General features: G+C 39.0%; 1 protein-coding gene across 1 annotated transcript in view; it reads left to right on the top strand.

The window, feature by feature from the left end:
• btv (beethoven) overlaps positions 1-18,556 on the top strand; it is a 594,436-nt gene that overhangs the window by 514,652 nt on the left and 61,228 nt on the right. Inside the window, exons 63-64 of the mRNA XM_068226811.1 lie at positions 9,493-9,612; positions 14,851-15,055. Of these exons, the coding sequence (XP_068082912.1) occupies positions 9,493-9,612; positions 14,851-15,055 (325 nt within the window). The remainder of the gene's footprint in view (positions 1-9,492; positions 9,613-14,850; positions 15,056-18,556) is intronic.

Genomic DNA, 18,556 nt, shown 5'->3' on the forward strand with positions numbered 1-18,556 from the left:
TCTGACTCCCTAGCTCAATTCTGGTTCTCTTCTGACCCCATTAAGTTTAAAAATTAAGTTAGATGGTCTGTGAAATTTATTTCTACATTTCATGGTCCTTCCTTTTGTGTACCAAATTACCTCATACCTTCTGCCTTCAAGGGATCAAAACTTTTTTTTTTTTTTTTTTTTTTTAATAATGGGAGTTGGCTTTACTGTACAGGTTGTGTAGCTGTTCAGATAATGAGCAAGACTCGGATATATACTCAAGATACCAGTAGTAATTTCCATTTCAACTTAGCTGTTGTGATATCTAAAACCATTTCTTTTCAGTTTCGACTCGGCTATTTTTCTTTTTTTTTTTTCTTTTTACAATTTGATTTACATCGGTTCATTATCTCGTCATAGATTTCTTCAAGGCATATTATTCAATCCATAGAGAAGGGCTGTGAAACATCACGATGGAGTTTGGCTTTCCCATAAAATTAATTGACATGTGCAAACTGTGTATGGATGGTAATGTTAGCTGTGTTTTGTTCAAGGGCAGAAAATCCAGTTCCTTCCAGAATGAAACTTGACTGAGACAAGGAGATGCACTATCACCTCTTCTATTCGACATTGCACTGGAGAAGATTATCTGGAAGTTAGCTCTTGTACCTGCTGAAATCATATTGGAGAGACAACATAAAGTCCTTGCATTTGCGGATGATATTTTTGTTCTTATTGGCTGCAGTGAATTTGAAATTAGGCAGTTATTTTTGGAACTAGAGGAAATGGCAGCAAAAATTGGCTTACAGGTAAATGATAAAAAGACACGTTACATGGTTGTACAGAGGCCGAGTCATGGGGAGGTTGACAGATTGCCTTTGAAGATTGGGAAATATGTATTTAAAAGAGTAGAGGAGTTCGAATTCTTTGCTGTATTAATCGATGAGCAAAACCGAAGGCAACAGGAACACCAAGCTAGAATTAAGAATGCAAATAAGGCATTTTACTCAATGAGCCCTATATTAGGCTCTAAGTTTTTAACAAGGAATGCAATACAATAATTCGGCCTGTACTTCTGTATGGTTCTGAGACATGGAGTATAACCAAGAAAGAGCAGCAGCAGTTGCAAGTCTTTGAGAATAAAGTTTATAGAAAAATATTTGGCCCATGGTACAATCCTATCTCTCATAGCTGGCAGAAAAGATGTAATGATGAGATTTACACCTTCTCTCAACAACACACTATAACGGGTGTGATAGAATCCAACAGACTGCGCTGGGCTGGACATGTATTGAGGATGCAGGATAACAGAGCACCAGTAGATCTATACAAGAGATCTCTTAATGGGAAAAGACCTTCAGGAAGACTCCGAAGCACCTGGAAGAAGGAGATCAACAAGGTATACTGGACCCTCCAAATTGATAACTGGGAAGAGCAGGCTCAGAATCAAAACGGATGGAAGAGGATTGTGAGATCGGCACGGGAACTTCACGTCCCTCAAAAGCCTACGGAGTGAGTGAGTGAGTGGCGTGGCGTGGCGTGGCGTGGCGTGGCGTGGCGTGGCGTGGCGTGGCGTGGCGTGGCGTGGCGTGGCGTGGCGTGGCGTGGCGTGGGGTGGGGTGGGGTGGGGTGGGGTGGGGTGGGGTGGGGTGGGGTGGAGTGGAGTGGAGCGGAGGGGAGGGGATGGGATGGGAGCGGAGCGGAGCGAAGTGGAGTTTTAAGAACGAAACATGTCATTCTACTTCAATTATGATGTTTCCTTTTTCAGGTATACAGTAAAACCTCATTAATCTGAAGTTGTTGGGACGAAAAAATCGGACTTCGAATTACATGATTTCGAATTAACCACCAAGTCATATTTCAGAAATGCCAACACTTGCCGTGACACAAAATATTCTAAGACCTGTTACTGCATGCAATTAACCTTGATTCACAGTTTAAACCTTTCAAATGTCATGGAAAAAACTATGTCCAAAATGTATCCAACAAGGTGCACTCGGATAACTCACTGACAAACATAACCTCACGCAACCAACCGCAGTGGTACGTATAAGTTTGGACATTTTTTAGAAGGGTTATAGGGAGGTACATTCAGGGAAACGGGGTGCTCTAGGGAATAGTGATAAGGGTACAGGGATGTGGAAGTCAAGTAGGGATGACATAAAAATGTTAGTGTTGAACTGTAGGAGTATTGTAAAGAAAGGAATAGAATTAAGTAATTTAATAGATATTGTAATAGGAGTTGAGTCATGGCTGAGAAATGATATAATGAATGCAAAAATTTTCTCTGGGAACTGGACTGTGTATCGTAAAGATAGGATAGGAATAGCAGGAAGGGGAGTATTCATCCTGGTGAAAGAAGAATTTGTAAGCTACGAAAAAGTTAAAGGTGACAAACATGAAATTCTAGGTGTAAGGCTCATCTCTAAAGATAATAGGCAACTTGATGTCTTTAGAGTGTACAGACCAGGAAAGGGTAGCACCGACACTGATTCAGAATTATTTGATAAGATAATCAGCAATGTGGAAAACAATATGGAAAGAATGTGATTGTAGCGGGTGAGCTCAATTTAACAAATGTCATTTGGGAGGATAATGCGAATGACAAGAAGCATGACCAACAGCAAATAAATTAATCTGGGAAGGACAGCTGAACGGAACCAACTAGAGGGAAAGATATGCTGATTGTGGTGCTGGTAAAACTAGATGAGCTCTATAGTGTTACACTTCATTTTTCGGATATTTTAGTCTTACAATACATGTATGTGAATACATAGGTAATGAAAAGGCCCTATCATAAATCAGTATGTGCTCAGATATCAGAGGCGCTGAGGTCAAGGTCACACCTCATAGAGAACACCACCCATGTAGCATGTGTAAAGTATGGGAGCTTGAGCACCAAGCAACAAAGGAAATGGAACGAAGCGTTACAAATCAAGATAAACAACAGACTTCAGCAGAATTCGCGCAGTGATTGTCTGAACCTGTGCCCAAGAGGTATATCGTGGTAGGTGCATGAGAATAGGGAAAGCAGGAAAGTAAAGTACACCACAAAACCACAAGGTTCAAACCACAAGATGTGTTAATATCATGACCAAAGGGAAAACATAATACAGCCAAGTAAAATTCACACAATAGTAAAAATCAAGTTACAAAATAGTTATGTTTGACTAGAATTTTGAAAGTGTCATAGTTACACAAACAATTTTAAAAGGGTGATCTTTTAGACCGAGACTAGACCTGGGTAATAACCTGATAACTGCGAAAACAACATAATTTTACACTTGAGGAATACACACTCGTGGAACAATAAGCAGTTTGGACTCAGAATAGAATAATATTATCGCAATTAAAGAAGGAAACTAACAGCAATCTTGAACATTTTAAGAGAGATAAGGGACTATGAATCGCACACCAAATACCAATTAGTTTGAAATAAGCGTAGGCCACTTTTACAAATCGAAGGACATGAATTTACAAAAAAAAAAAAAAAAAAGGGGGGGCTGGGAATGGGAAAAGAATTGATGTGAATGGCAAGGATGGAAGGAGGGAAAAATTAGGCTGCTGTCTCTGTTTTTTCTTTGAAATCATGCACACAGGATGTACAGAAAGTTAGTAACGGAGAAATATGTTCGTCCAAGCACAAGTCCTTGTAGAAATATCACAAACACTGAAGGGTAGAAAAAGTCTATGCCAAACTGCATGAAGTGCCCAGCATGGGCCAGAGTTTGAAAAGACAAAGTAGGTTAAGGCGTAAGAAGCCAAAATTTTTAAGAAATCAGAACATAAAGATTGTAAAGTCTGCTCACTCTACACAGCGAAGAAGTGGTCTTGTAGAGTTAAATTATAATTTAAAAATCACTACGGGCCAGCCGTGCGAAAAGGTGCCTGCTCCTGCCGCTTGTATTCACAGAGAATGCCGGACTGGCTATTCGATGGATACAGCGAGTTATATATACCATAGCGAAGGCAGGCCGAGAACATGCTGGAATCAGGTGACGTAATCAAGTGCACAGCAGGCAGCAGGAACAGCAAGCAGTCGCAGACGAGGCGGGTGAGGATACGCAGAACAGTGATGCCAGTAGAAATGTTCATAGCCACAAGGCAACGAAGTAGGCAGAAGGTAAGACAAAAGATGAACATAATAGCGTAATTTTGGGAGCCCGTAACAATGGAGAGGGCCCAGGAAACGACCTGGGGGAGTCTCTACGAACATCTTGAGACTCTGGCTAGAAACGGGGGTGTGATGCGAATATATGAACTCACCAAGAGAGTTCACTTAGCCTCTCACACCTCAATTCTCCAAATCCTACCTACGCGTGGTGCCCCTGTTAAGCTGAGCAACCCAGTGGAAGGTTGGGTTTACAACCCCAGCGGGAAACTGGGTCAGTGAGCCAACAGGAGTGGAGGACAGTGGAAGGCAACGGGAAACCACCACTGTAATTTTCCCAAGAAAACCCCATGGCTTTGCTCAATTCAAAATATTCCGGAGTTTCAAGTTCTCCAGTCGGATCTCCGGGGGGGAACTACGTTGAGAGAAGCCTCAAGAAATGTGCGATGCTGCAAGGAACAGTACTGTTGAGGAACTTGGAATGTAAGATCCATGTATCAAGGAAAGCTGGATATAGTCAAACGAGAAATGAAGAGACTGGGCATAAAAATTTTTTAGTGATGAGACAAAGTCTCTTAGTGCATTGGCACTGCCGTTGGCTCCAGTTAGCCTACGCAGTGGCCTCCACGGTGTGCACTGGGCAGCGTATTGGTAGGTGTGCTAGGTACCAACTGATGAGCCCACCCTAGCACACGAGGGCGAAACGCTGGCAACCAGGAATGAGCTGGCTGGAAAATTTATAATGTCCAATAACGGACCATTTATATTGGTATTATACTGGGAGTAAGCAAAATGACTGCCTGCTGTCATTTCTTGATGGATGCAGTACTTTTGCATCCATCTCTTGCCACAGGCCAGAGCAAAGTGTAGCTTCCACTGAAGTCCCGGTCTCATCAATGGCTGTGACAATATGGAAGCTGCTGGGGTATGGGTGGTGCTGAGTAATGGCATTCAGAGTACAACCAGTGCGTCTGAGTGTTATGAAAGGTGTTGCTCATAGGGTCAGTCGTGCTGCAATAGCGCTGCCTGGCTCAGTGAGGAAAGCAATGACAAACTACCTCACTCCTCGTCTTGCCTAGTACGCCTCATTTTGGTGCTGCCATTGGTTTTTGCGGTTTTCATATAACTGCATAGCCTTTGGTGGTGCTATTTGAGGATCCAACCAGCCTCTGGGCTGATGACCTAACAGACAAGCGAAATGAGATGGATTGGTATTGGTGAATTTGCTACAGATGAGTACATGGTCTACTATTCTGGACATGAAAACCAAAGGAAAAATGGAGTTGCCCTCATAGTTAGCAACAGGGTGCGTAACACTATAATTGGGCGCAATTTTAAAACTGATGGAATGATGTCTGTACGTTTTCAAGGCCAACCTTTTAACATCACAGTCATACAAATTTACGCACCAACCACAGAAGCTGAAGAGGAAGATATTGATCTGTTCTATGAAGACTTATGAGAATTGCTACAGTTAACACCAAAGAAAGATGTCGTCTTCATTATTGGTGACTGGAATGCCAAAGTAGGAAATCAAACTGTAGATGGAGTAACGGGAAAATTTGGCCTTGGGACAACAAATGAAGCTGGACAGAGACTCCTAGAATTCTGTCAAGACAACTCACTGGTCATTACGAACACACTGTTTCAATTGCCTAAACGACGCCTATACACCTGGACCTCGCCAGATGGGAAATGTCGGAATCAGATCGACTACATACTCTGTAGTCAGAGGTGGAGGAGTGCTGTACAGTCATCCAAAACAAAGCCTGGGGCTGATTGTGGATCAGATCACGAGCTCTTAATTTCCAAATTCTGGCTCAAATTAAAAAGGATTGACAGAGCCAAACCATCAAGCAGATATGACCTAAATAGCATACCTCTTGAATATACAGTAGAGGTTAGAAACAGATTTAATGGATTAGATTTAACAGATAGAGTTCCAGAAGAGCTATGGTCAGAAGTACACTGTGTTGTTAAGGAGACAGCGGAAAAGCATATTCCCAAGAAAAAGAACAAGAAGAAGGCCAAATGGTTATCGGGTGAAGCACTACAAATAGCAGAAGAAAGAAGGAATGCAAAAATCAAAGGGGAAAGATCAAAGATGTCTAAATTAAATGCAGAGTTTCAGAAACTAGCTAGAAGAGATAAGAATGCCTTTTTGAATGAACAATGCAAGGAAGTTGAGGAAAATAACAGACTGGGTAAGACAAGATATCTTTACATAAGAATTGGAGACATCAGAGGGAAATTCCAGACAAAGATTGGAATGATAAAAGATAAAAATGGAAAAGATCTTACTGAAGCAGAGGAGATTAAAGAAAGGTGGAGGGAATACGTAGGCAATTTGTATAGGAAAGAACGGAATACTCCTGATGATGAAGTTACTCTGTTGTCAGAGCCAGAACCAGATATCCTAGAAAGTGAGGTCAAGTGGGCCCTAGAAAGTATTGCAAACAATAAGGCAAGTGGTTATGATGGAATCCCAGCAGAACTGTTCAAAATCCTAGGAGAGGATGCTGTGAAAGTGCTACATTCAATATGTCAGCAAATATGGAAAACCCAGCAGTGGCCAAAAGATTAGAAAAACTCAGTGTTCATCCCAATTCCAAAGAAGGGCAGCGCTAAAGAATGTTCAAACTACCGAACAATCACACTTATTTCGCATGCTAGTAAGGTTATGCTCAAGATCCTGCAAAATAGGCTTCGGCAGTATGTAGATCGAGAACTACCTGAAGAACAAGCCGGTTTCTGCAAAGGCAGAGGAACCAGAGTTCAAATTGCTAATATTCACTGGATTATGGAGAAAGCAAGAGAATTCCAGAAAGACCTATACTATGCTCAAGCCTTTGACTGTGTCGACCACAATAAATTGTGGCAAGTACTCAAGACTATGGGAGTACCAGATCATCTTATTTGCCTTATGAGAACTCTCTACTCTGATCAGGAAGCTATGGTGAGAACCCTGTATGGAACAACTGAATGGATCAAGACTGAGAAAGGTGTACGTCAAGGCTGCATATTGTCACCTTACTTATTCAACTTATATGCAGAGTATGTGATGAGGAATGCCAAATTAGATGAAACAGAAACTGGAGCTAAAATTGGTGGGATACATATAAATAACCTTAGATATGCTGATGACACCACCCTGTTGGCAGAAAGTGAAGAACAACTTAAGTATCTACTAATGAAGGTGAAAAAAGAAAGTGCAAAAGCTGGACTAAGGTTGATTGTCAAGAAAACAAAGATCATGGCAACTAAACCTATCACCTCCTGGCATATAAATGGTGAAACAATGGAGGTTGTTCCTAGTTTCATCTACTTGGGCTCCAAAATAACTGCTGACGGCGATTGCAGCCATGAAATTAAGAGACGCTTGCTCCTTGGGAGGAAGGCAATGGCCAACCTTGATAACATTTTCAAGAGTAGAGACGTAACTATAAGAATGAAGATTCATATAGTGAAGGCTATGGTCTTTCCAGTAGCAATGTACGGAAGCGAAACCTGGACAGTAAGAAAGGCTGAGCATCGAAGAATAGACGCATTTGAACTGTGGTGTTGGAGAAAACTCCTTAGAGTTCTGTGGACTGCGAAGAGGTCTAATAAGTCCATATTACAGGAAATCAACCCAGGCTGTTCACTGGAAGGTCAAATACTCAGACAAAAACTAAAGTACCTCGGTCATATTATGAGAAAACATGATTCACTGGAAAAGACCTTAATGCTGGGGAAGACTGATGATAACAGGAGAAGAGGGCGACAACGGATGAGGTGGATTGATGGCATCAAGGAAGCCATGGCTCTCAATTTAGAAAGACGTCGGAAAATAGTTCATGACGGGAAGAAATGGCGCACTTTGGTCTATGGGGTCACGAAGAGTCAAAAGCGACTAAACGACTAACAACAACAACAACAACAACAATAGAGAAACCAAAGTAATAGATGGTATTAGTGATCATGAAGCTGTTTTTGTCATAGTTAAAAATAAATGTGATAGAAAGGAAGGTCTTAGAAGTAGGAATATTAGGCAGTACCATATGGCTGATAAAACAGGCATGATGGAATTTTTAAAAAGTAACTATAATCGGTGGAAAACGGTAAATATGTAAACAGACTCTGGGATGGGTTTAAAGCAATTGTTGAGGAATATGAAAACAGATTTGTACCTTTCAAAGTGGTAATGAATATTATAACAGAGAAGTAAAGAAAGTAAGAAGGAGGTACAGGTTGGAATGAAATAGAGTTAGGAATGGCTGTGAGAAGTAAGGGAAAATTGAAGGAACTTACTAGGAAATTGAATCTAGCAAAGAAGTCAGCTAAGCATAGCGTGATGACAAGCATAATTGGCAGTCATACAAATTTTAATGAACAATGGAAAGTATGTATAGGTACTTTAAGACAGAAACAGGTTCCAAGAAGGACATTCTAGAATCATTGATGAAAACAAAGCACGATACAAAGATTAGGAGAAATCTATGCTGGCTCCCATGTACAAATGCTATATTCATTGGTTTACTGTACTGTATGCCTTTCATATGCCCTGTACTTGCACGGAAAGTTCGCGATTCCCTTAAAACATCGTGGCTTATCGAACTTTCCTATGACGAGGGGAGAAAGTCTCTCGTTTCCATGTGCACTGCATCACAGTACAATGACCCCAACCCTTGTACAATTTCCCGGCTGGCACTTCTCTCCTTTAAAACCATAAGTCTGTTTGGGCTTGGCATTAAAAGAAACAATGCATTTTCATCGGCATTGACAATATTGTTCCGTGTGTGCAAATTGATTATATGAGCCACATTTTTCGCCAATTGTCGGCATCGCCAGTGTTTGCGGATTCTGCTTTTCTGCATACTGCCTGCTACTTGATATTGTGGCTTTCCTTAAAACACTGAATTACGATTTAACTCGAACCTAGCAAATATGAAGCACACTGTAGACACACTGAAGTGAGTGAAAGTGCGGAAAGCTACCCTGCATGTTCCAGAAGACGCATTCTATCATGACACAGATAAATTTCGAATTCAAATTACTCTGTCAAATACTTCTATTTTTTAATATAAAGGCAGTTTTGAATTAAAAGTCTGAATTTTGATAATGGGACCGACATTGTTCTTTGAATTTTGAATAATCCATATTTCAATTTAAACAATTGAAATAACACACACATAACCGTACATCATGTTTCCGGGAAAGAAAGCTTCTTCGAATAGGCAGGATTTTGAATTAACTGATCTTGAATTTTTGAGGTTCTACTGTAATTCTGTTAGTTTGTTTTCTTTTTCAGATATTTATAAATTTATTTATTCATAATTAGTTTTGGCAGACTGAAGAACCTGAGAGTTATTTTTAAAGGAATCTGGTACAGTAGACATAATTGTTTTAATCTTTGACTTTGTTTTCTTGTGCAGGAATGGGCTGTATTTACTGGTCAAGCCTTATCGGATGCTAGAATGGACATGGAAAAGGCGAGTGATGTGCAGCCATCATGGCTGTCTGAAGACAGAGCATATGAACTTTTCCTACTGAAGGTGTGTCATTGTTTTCTGAGTAGTTATGATCAATAGCTTTGATAATTGTGGTGGTGGTGGTGGTGGTGGTGGTGGTGGTGGTGGTGGTGGTGGTGGTGGTGGTTTAAGAGGATGTACAATTAGATAACTGTTCCCAATCGGTGTAGAAAATTTTTCTTAGATAGGTGATCATAATTTAAGGTAATTTTTAAATATTCTAAATTCTTGTAGATGTTTCAAATTCTCTGAAGTGATGTGGTGCTATTGTCTAGTATGAATTTTACTTCATCCAAACTCAGAAACTATGTTGCTTTAGACTTTACCAGCCCTTGGCTTAATGACTTTGGCTACCTAACTAGAGACAAGATTGGGTGTTGTTGTGGCCTTAGCAGTAGATACCACACCGTTAATGTTGTTCTATTTCACTGTATAAACTATCTGTTGGAGGATATATATGTTGTGTGAACTGCTCTTCAGACTTAAAAGAAGAAATTGGGGCCCTCATACCACAGCTTGCAATACCAATACCAATTCCTAGACCAGGAAGACTATTTAGCTCATGGCTCCATTGACCAATCCAGTATAATAACATTAAGAACTTCAACCAATCAATAACTGTACATGACAATAGTTTTATAGTTTTTCATGTTATCACTTTCATTTTATTGCACTTGTATGCACTGGTTTTTATATAAAATAATGAAAATTGCACACCAAAACATCTTCAGTAATACCTTTGACCACAGATTACACAGAATGTAACTGTGTTGTTCTTATGAATCCGATAGCCAACATGTTGGGCAACTGTTGCCTATAGAGTTCAGATGCAAAAATAAAACAGTATATCTCCATGTTGAGAGTTTTGTTCTCTTTGTAGGTTACAAATACATATGTATTTGATTTGTTTTATATGTATGCACTGTTATTATCGCCGGGCTGAGTGGCTCAGGCGGTTGAGGCGCTGGCCTTCTGACCCCAACTTGGCAGGTTCGATCCTGGATCAGTCTGGTGGTATTTGAAGGTGCTCAAATACGTCAGCCTCGTGTCAGTAGATTTACTGGCATGTAAAAGAACTCCTATGGGACTAAATTCTGGCATCTCAGCATCTCCAAAAACCACTAAAGTAGTTAGTGGGACTTAAAGCCAATAACATTTTTTAATTACTTATTTAATTTTGTAGTAGTAAAAATAAATACAACTCGAGCTCTAGATTCTCTCTAGTTAAATTCTGGAGCTCTCATTATATTATTACAGATAATCACTTTATTACAAATGTTGCTCATCAGTGCCATGCTCAGTAACAGAATTTTCCAGGTATTGCTAGGTAATCGGATGAGCAAGCCAGTGAAGTTAAACAACAGTCTATCATAAGGATCCATACTGGCTCCTCCACTGTTTAGCCTGTACATACCACTTCAAGAAAGTTTCAATATGCTAATGACTGGGCACGCTGTAAGCCATAAGGACCTAAAAGTCACAGAGCCTATTTTGACCAAGGACTTGTCCATTGTTGGCATATATTTCAGGAAGTGGAGGCTACAACCAAGTACTGCCAATACGGAAGTAGTGTCACCTCAGGCGACAGGTAGCTGACCTGAATTTCCCTTACGGGATCTTAAATGGGCATTACCACTCGTAACATCTTTTCTCATTCTTCTCTCTCCGTTTTCCTTCCCGCTCCACCAGAACCAAAGATCTTCTCCACATTCCCCACACTCAGCACTCAATACTTCAACAATCTTTCCTAATCTGCCTCCCAACACTCTTTAACAATATTAATAGGAAACAAAAACTTGATGTAGCATCAAATAAAAGCATATTCCAGAGGGGTGTAAATAGTCTCTTATAGATGAGTTGATATGAAGGGATTATACTGTCATCTTGACCCACGATGACTTGGCTATGAACATGGACATTCTCATGGTTTTCAATTTGGACAGTTGTTATTAGTAGGCTGTGTACCTGATCTTGTTATATTTTGTTATGTTTGTTATATTTTACAGTGAAAGTTTACATTTGTTAATTAGTCAGTGCAGCTGTATCTTGTGCTTCATAAACAAACAAATACACAAACAAACAAACAAACAAACAAACAAACAAACAAACAAAATTGACCAATAGAGAACCGAAAATCTATTCAAAGGCAGACTACTTTTTCACACAATATGCCCAAAATATCATGGGGTCACCATTGACAGAACTCTCAGCTATGGACAACAGTTACTGAACTGCTAAAATTCAAACCACAAACATTTTGCAGAAACTCTTTGGACAACGTGAGGTTCCTCTGCTTCAGCACTCAGAACTTCTGCTCTTGATTTTGTTTATCCTGTGGGTACTGTGCTAGGATGTGGTCAAACAATGTGCACGCAAGACTTTGACACTCAGTTGAATCAAAAACATGCACTTTATAACAGGAATGGTGAGACCTACTCCATCTTTCTGGTTACCTATTCTCAATCAGGTAGCTCCTCCATGCTTGCTTATTTGGAAGTGAAAGCATATATGTAATAACATCTCACTGAATATTCATGGCCACATTCCTTCTGTTGACAGAAATAGGCTTCGTTCCCATCACCCTCCACTTAAAACTGCAAGTGAGGTCATTGAACATGGATTTAACACAAATGGCCGATGGAAGGAAATGTGGTGAACCAATGCTACACCTGAACAGCTTAAAATACCATTCATCACGACCAAACCACCAGGATTTGATTTATATCATAAACAAGAATGCCCCCTCAGCCCTCAGATCCTTTCCTGGTTACCCAGCTGAGCTCCTGATGGAAACAACTGCATTCAAAATTTAGACATTAGGCTGTGACCACTTTCTGTTCAAAACGTAGCTTCATTATAAATATATACTGTATAGTATTAGTTAAGAAACTATTCACCCCCCCCCCCCCCTTGATAGTTACCATAGTATAGGAAGCTAATTTATTTATTTTTATTTTCTCTTTGATTAATATTGTATTTTCCAGTTAAATTGTTGTGATGTGATATTAGCCATACACTAAATAAATAAATAAAGAAAGAAAGAAAGAAAGAAAGAAAGAAAGAAAGAAAGAAAGAAAGAAAGAAAGAATGTACTAGCATTGCTTAAATGATTTTAGTTCTTGTGTTCGAGCCCAGTAATCCACTTTAAATACACCTATGGTGGCGAATTAAGGTAACTGGTATATTATGGAGGATATTTTTGAAGAAGGAGGAGGAGGAGCAGCAGAAGAAGAAGAAGAAGAAGATGGAGATGAAGATGAAGATGAAGATGATGATGATGATGATGATGATGATGATGATGATGCTTCGGTATTCGGATACTGTAAGATTACTGTGAACTCTCAATTGTGATTGATCAAGGAGAAAGCCAGAGCACTTATATTCCAGTGATTTAATCACAGGCTACTTACATGAAGGTTCTGAAATTGGTTATCTTGCCATCAAAGGAAAGAGCAACAAATGATTGTGTTGTACAGAAAAGAAGGTTTAGCTAGAAATGAATACTATCTGGCAAGGTGCAGTGTGTATGAGAAGACTTAGGAAGGGGGTCATAGGTAGTGATGTGAATAAAAAAGTAACATTTTGACCAAGAGACCAATTGATATCACTAACTAGGCTAATTTAAGCTAAGTATTACATTTTTTGGCTGATGATCATGATTGAAAGACCTCCTGTTTTATTGGTATCTAGACTACAAAGCATTAACTTAAAATATCAATATACTCAGCTAAGTAGAGTGAAGACTTCCATTCTCATTTTATGTTACTTTGCCACTGAATATGCATGCCTAGTGTCATATAATTCTTACCATACCAAAATTGTTGTGAACCTTTAAGATACCAGCTGTGTTATCATGCTGATGACAGACGTTCCTGGAGAAGCTGTATTGTCTTGCTGACACAGTACCTCAATATCTTCCTCTATGCCATATCCCCAAAGGAAGTTGGCTATAATCAGGGTGTTTGGTGTTGATTTTCTGCAACTTGGAACAATGCAGAAGTGTTGGTTCCGTACTAGTCATGCAGGTTTTATCTTCATCTGTGGCCTCTTCTTCCTTCAATTTTACCTTTATAATAATTTGAAGCATATCATGTGTCCAATGTACTTTTTTGTTTCTTCTGTGATGATTGCCTGACTTCTAATTCTTTTTGTAGTAATTTAAGCACTTTGGTGTTGCATACATTATCCATCCATGATATATGTAATAGACTTGTGTAGCACCATGTTCGAAAATATTATAATATTTTGCTGGACCTGGTTGTTAGTGTCCAGGCTTCAGCACCATGTAGCAGTACTGAGTATACGGAGGCAAAGACTTACATTAAATTCCGTACTGCAGAGGATTTTGGTCATTTTCTAAAATGCAGCTCCTGCCTGCTCAATCCAAGACCTTATTTCAACCATTCCACTTGTGATTAAGTAAACAACCAAGATATCTGAAGCCGTGAACTTGGTCTAATGTTTTACCAGTGGCTTTCAGGTTAATAGGGATTGGCATGTCTGCTCACAACCATTATCTTGATCTTGGTGTTTCAGATTCAAGCCTGCAGATGCACTGTGTTGTTGTACTCGGTTCAGTACCACTTGTAGATCTTTAGCATTTGTTACAAGTAGAACAGTGTTATCTGCATATTTCAGGCTGTTTATTACTATACTGTTCGTTACAATAACCTCTTTTTTTCCTACCAGAGCTTCCAAGGAATTCTTTCAGAGTAGAGATTAAGGAGAAGTGGGGACAGAATATAGCCCTGTCTCACTCCATGTTTTATTTCAGTGGTGGCTGTGTTCATGTATTCAATATTTGGCATATCAGAAAAGAAATCATATCAAAGAATAGTGGCTAGTATGAGATGAAGGACCTGCTTGCTTACATTGATGAATGGACAACATAGTGGTCATTGTGGAGTAACAGTAAGAAGAACCAGTTTGAGTTGTGTGATATGATAGCTGAATTACATCATCACTGCAATCTTATTTGTCATCATAGTTGTATGTAATGAGGACTAATGTGTTCAAATACATTCTCTGCTGAAACTTTTAAAACCACAAGTTTCATGTTACTTCGATAAAAATATACATTAAGAATTATAATAATTTAAATAAATTTTGACAGATACATGTAGATGTTCTTAAATAAAAAGTTATCTCTTTGGTTTAGATTTCATGTAACACTTGGAGGTCTTATGATTATGATCATGACCTGGGAATTAATTTTCGAAGAAGAAGGAACTTACAAAATTTTGTAATAATGTTTCATTCCAGAGTACTCTGCCTGACTTGTATAGAGAGCTTCATCTGCAGGATACTGCCATGTGGTCAGCCTTCGCACACAGTGGTGAATGTGAAAATAGCTTCCCTGTGCAGCTGGAACGTCATTTGACAGCCTTTCAGCGGGTACTTGTGGTTCAAGCTCTTCGACCTGACCGCTTACTTTCTGTTCTCATGCAGTTTGCCCTACATTCTTTAGGTAAGACATGATTTCTCTCCACCTTACAAATTCCCTTTGCATAGTAGTATTTTTAGGTATGTTCTTTTCAATTGCTATGTGAATAACATTACCCTTGGGATCATGATTATGATTATCATGACAGCACTTGTGATATCACATAAAGAAGGTTTAATAGGAATAAACGTTGGCCTAATGAGATATGTGAACATAAGTTGTTTTAATAATAATAACAATAACAATTTAAATACTTAGGAAAAATAATTCCATATAACCTCAACAAACAGCCGATGTGGAATAATATAATAAATAAACTGACCAGAGCACAATATATCAGCAAGAACACATACAGTAAGAAAGGTCTCTCAGTAGCCATAAAATTAAAACACTATAAAACAGTTACACATCCAGAAATAACTTATTCATGTGAATAACACTGCAGAAATAGACAGAATACTCCAGACTGAAAGAAGAAGAATCAGAATGTATGTAAACAAAAACAAGCAAGAAAATGGACACTGGAGACTAGCTTCTAATTAAAAAAGTCTACAAGGAAATGAAATTGGTATTAAGCTCAATCAGGAAAAAATTAATATTCTTTGGCCATCTGTTCAGGACACCAGGAAAGAGGTTCATTAGGAGAATTATAGAAAAATTATGGAACAGTAAGAACATTAGATGGATTACAGAAATCGAGGAAGATATGAGGGTACTACAAATTACAGTAGAAGATTTAAAAAACAAAATAGACATAATCAACAAACTCATAGACAAGCAAAGTAGACTACAAACCAAGATCAACAGATGGGCAGTGGGACGAGAATTTCAGACGAAGAAAGGAAGTTAAAATTCGATGAAATGAAGAAGTACTGGGCTGACAGGAAACTGAATTTTTTTAAATGAAATTGACTAAAGTGGTCCAATGAAGGCCGTAAAATGTAAATATAAATAAATAAATAAATAAATAAATAAATTTTATTTATTTATAAATTTATTTGTTTGACTCCTTTCATTCGCAATACATTTTGGAGACGTCAGAGTGTTGCCTCTCGGCAAGTTGTAAGCCAGCTCCATGGGTTTATCACATTTAAACATCCTCAGATCTCACTGAATTCAGTAAAGATTGATCTCGCCAACTCCATCATTAAAGTTAATATGGGCTAGTTTATGTCTGTAATTCATTAATTAATTTTAAATATCTTCATCATCAGAATGTTTCTGATCTGAAGAATTTTATCATCAGTGATTTAGCTTTATAATTAATGTGCATATCCAAGTTATTGACGAAGCACTCAAATGGCAAAATTTCATGTGATGACATGACAGTTACATGTACATTAATAACAACTTGATGATTTTCAATTCATTGCCCAACATGTTTGTTATGGAGAGACATTTACTTCACTGCATCTAAAAAACACATTAATAAATGAGGAGCATAGCTATGAGCTTGCATTTGGGAGATGGTGAGTTCAAATCCCACTGTCGGCAGCCCTGAAGATGGTTTTCTGTGGTTTCCCATTTCCACACTAGGCAAATGCTGGGGCTGTACCTTAATTAAAGCACCAGTCACTTCCTTCCCACTCCTAGCCCTTTCCCATCCTTGGATTGCCGAAAACCTTCAATGTGTTAGTGTGACGTTAAAGCACTAGCAAAAATAAAATGATGAGGCTGTACATTAATGCTTCCTTCATTCCTATTCCATTGTCTTCATAAGACTTATCTGAATTGATACAGCATAAACAAATATGCACACACATAACACCATCTGAAAAAAGTTGTAGAAACCAACCTGAGTTTCTGTGAACAGTTGTCATATTGTTGTATGTTAATACCAAGCCACACTCAGACAATTGCACATGTGAGTTGACACAGTGCTGCCACTGGGAGGTACTGGATCATTCTCTCCTAACTTGATCCCAGTTGATAACTATTTATTTGGATTGTTGAAGAAGCATCTAGGTGGAATTTGCATTAGGAACCAACATCAAAATCAGCAAGCCATCATGTTTTATGTTATTTGCTTTACGACTCACTAACTACTTTTACGGTTTTTGGAGATGCCGAGGTGCCAGAATTTAGTCCTGCAGGAGTTCTTTTACTTGCAATAAATCTACCAACACGAGGCTGATGTATTTGAGCACCTTCAAATACCACCAGACTGAGCCAGGCTCAAACTTGCCAAGTTGGGTTCAGAAGGCCAGCGCCTCAACCGTCTGAGCCACTCAGCCGGCATCAGGTTTGATGTCAGTTCCTTGACTCTACACTGATATAAATGGATTTGTATAACATTAAAACAGATGTTTTCATATACACAGAGGCTATGTGTAAAAAAATATCTGCCAACCATATTCCATGCTTAGTAGTTGTATATAGCAGTTGTTTAACTTTTTACAATGAAAAGTCCTGTCACCTTGTTTATTGAATCATCCTCATTATAAGCCTACAAAACTTAGTCAGATCATATGCCATAGAATCATTAAATGAAGACCATATACAGTATACTTGAGTCATGATAGGAAAAGGGAAAGAACAACTTAGCCAAGGACAGAACAGTATGACAGGAGGAAAGGTAAACTTGCAGTTTTTTGTGACTGTTAATAGTATGATCATAGCCATGAGACTTCCAGATGTGGAAAAACATTAATAATGTAATACATACATATTCATTCCAGTATGAAACTGTCCCTCGATAAACATGTAATTGATCATATGTGCCGAGCATTGTGATGGAGCTAATGAATCTAGATTCGGTTTAGGCTTGAAGTCTATATGGTCTGACACTGTGGTTATCCGGTTCGAGTTCCATTGGTCGAAAAAATTTCACAATCAGAATGTTGACCAGCAGGGTAGGAGAGGTGGTGGTACATTATTTCAAATCACTAGATTGCGTGCCCAGAACCTAGATAAAATTCCAAACCTCTCTACAGTGTTCATATGGAGTGAGGGCATATGACACTGTTGATTGTGATTTGTCCATCAGATGGGGGTGTAAAGCCTTGGCAAACCCCTTGGTGCTATTCTACAGGAGTAGGATATATGCTGGCACTGGGTTTCACCCTCTCCTTTCCTACTATCACATACCATATCATTCATTTCATCTCATTAACTCCTCTGATGAGGTTGGCATCAGGCAGGACATCTGATCATAAAAACTCGCTACAGATATTCGTTTCACTTCGTATCAGACCTCGTAGAGAAGTGAGATAAGGGTTTGACACACACAGTCATTTCATCATTATCATCATTGCAGTTCCCTATGTTCAATTTATTATTGGATTGGGTTGTATTTGCCACACTCTTCCTTACGTCTTGTTCAGTTTGTTCTCTCCATCATCATTTCCTGGGTTTACCTCTAGTCTTTCTCTAACTTCCAGTTCAAGCATTACTTTGGGATCCTTCTTCCTTCCACATGCCCATACCCCCCCCTCTCTCTCTCTCTCTCTCTCTCTCTCTCTCTGAGATGGTGGGTTTGAATCTCACCGTTGGCAGCCCTGAAAATCGTTTTTCATTGTTTCCCAT

This window comes from Anabrus simplex, chromosome 3 (genome assembly GCF_040414725.1).
Source record: "Anabrus simplex isolate iqAnaSimp1 chromosome 3, ASM4041472v1, whole genome shotgun sequence".
NCBI classification, from domain to species: domain Eukaryota; kingdom Metazoa; phylum Arthropoda; class Insecta; order Orthoptera; family Tettigoniidae; genus Anabrus; species Anabrus simplex.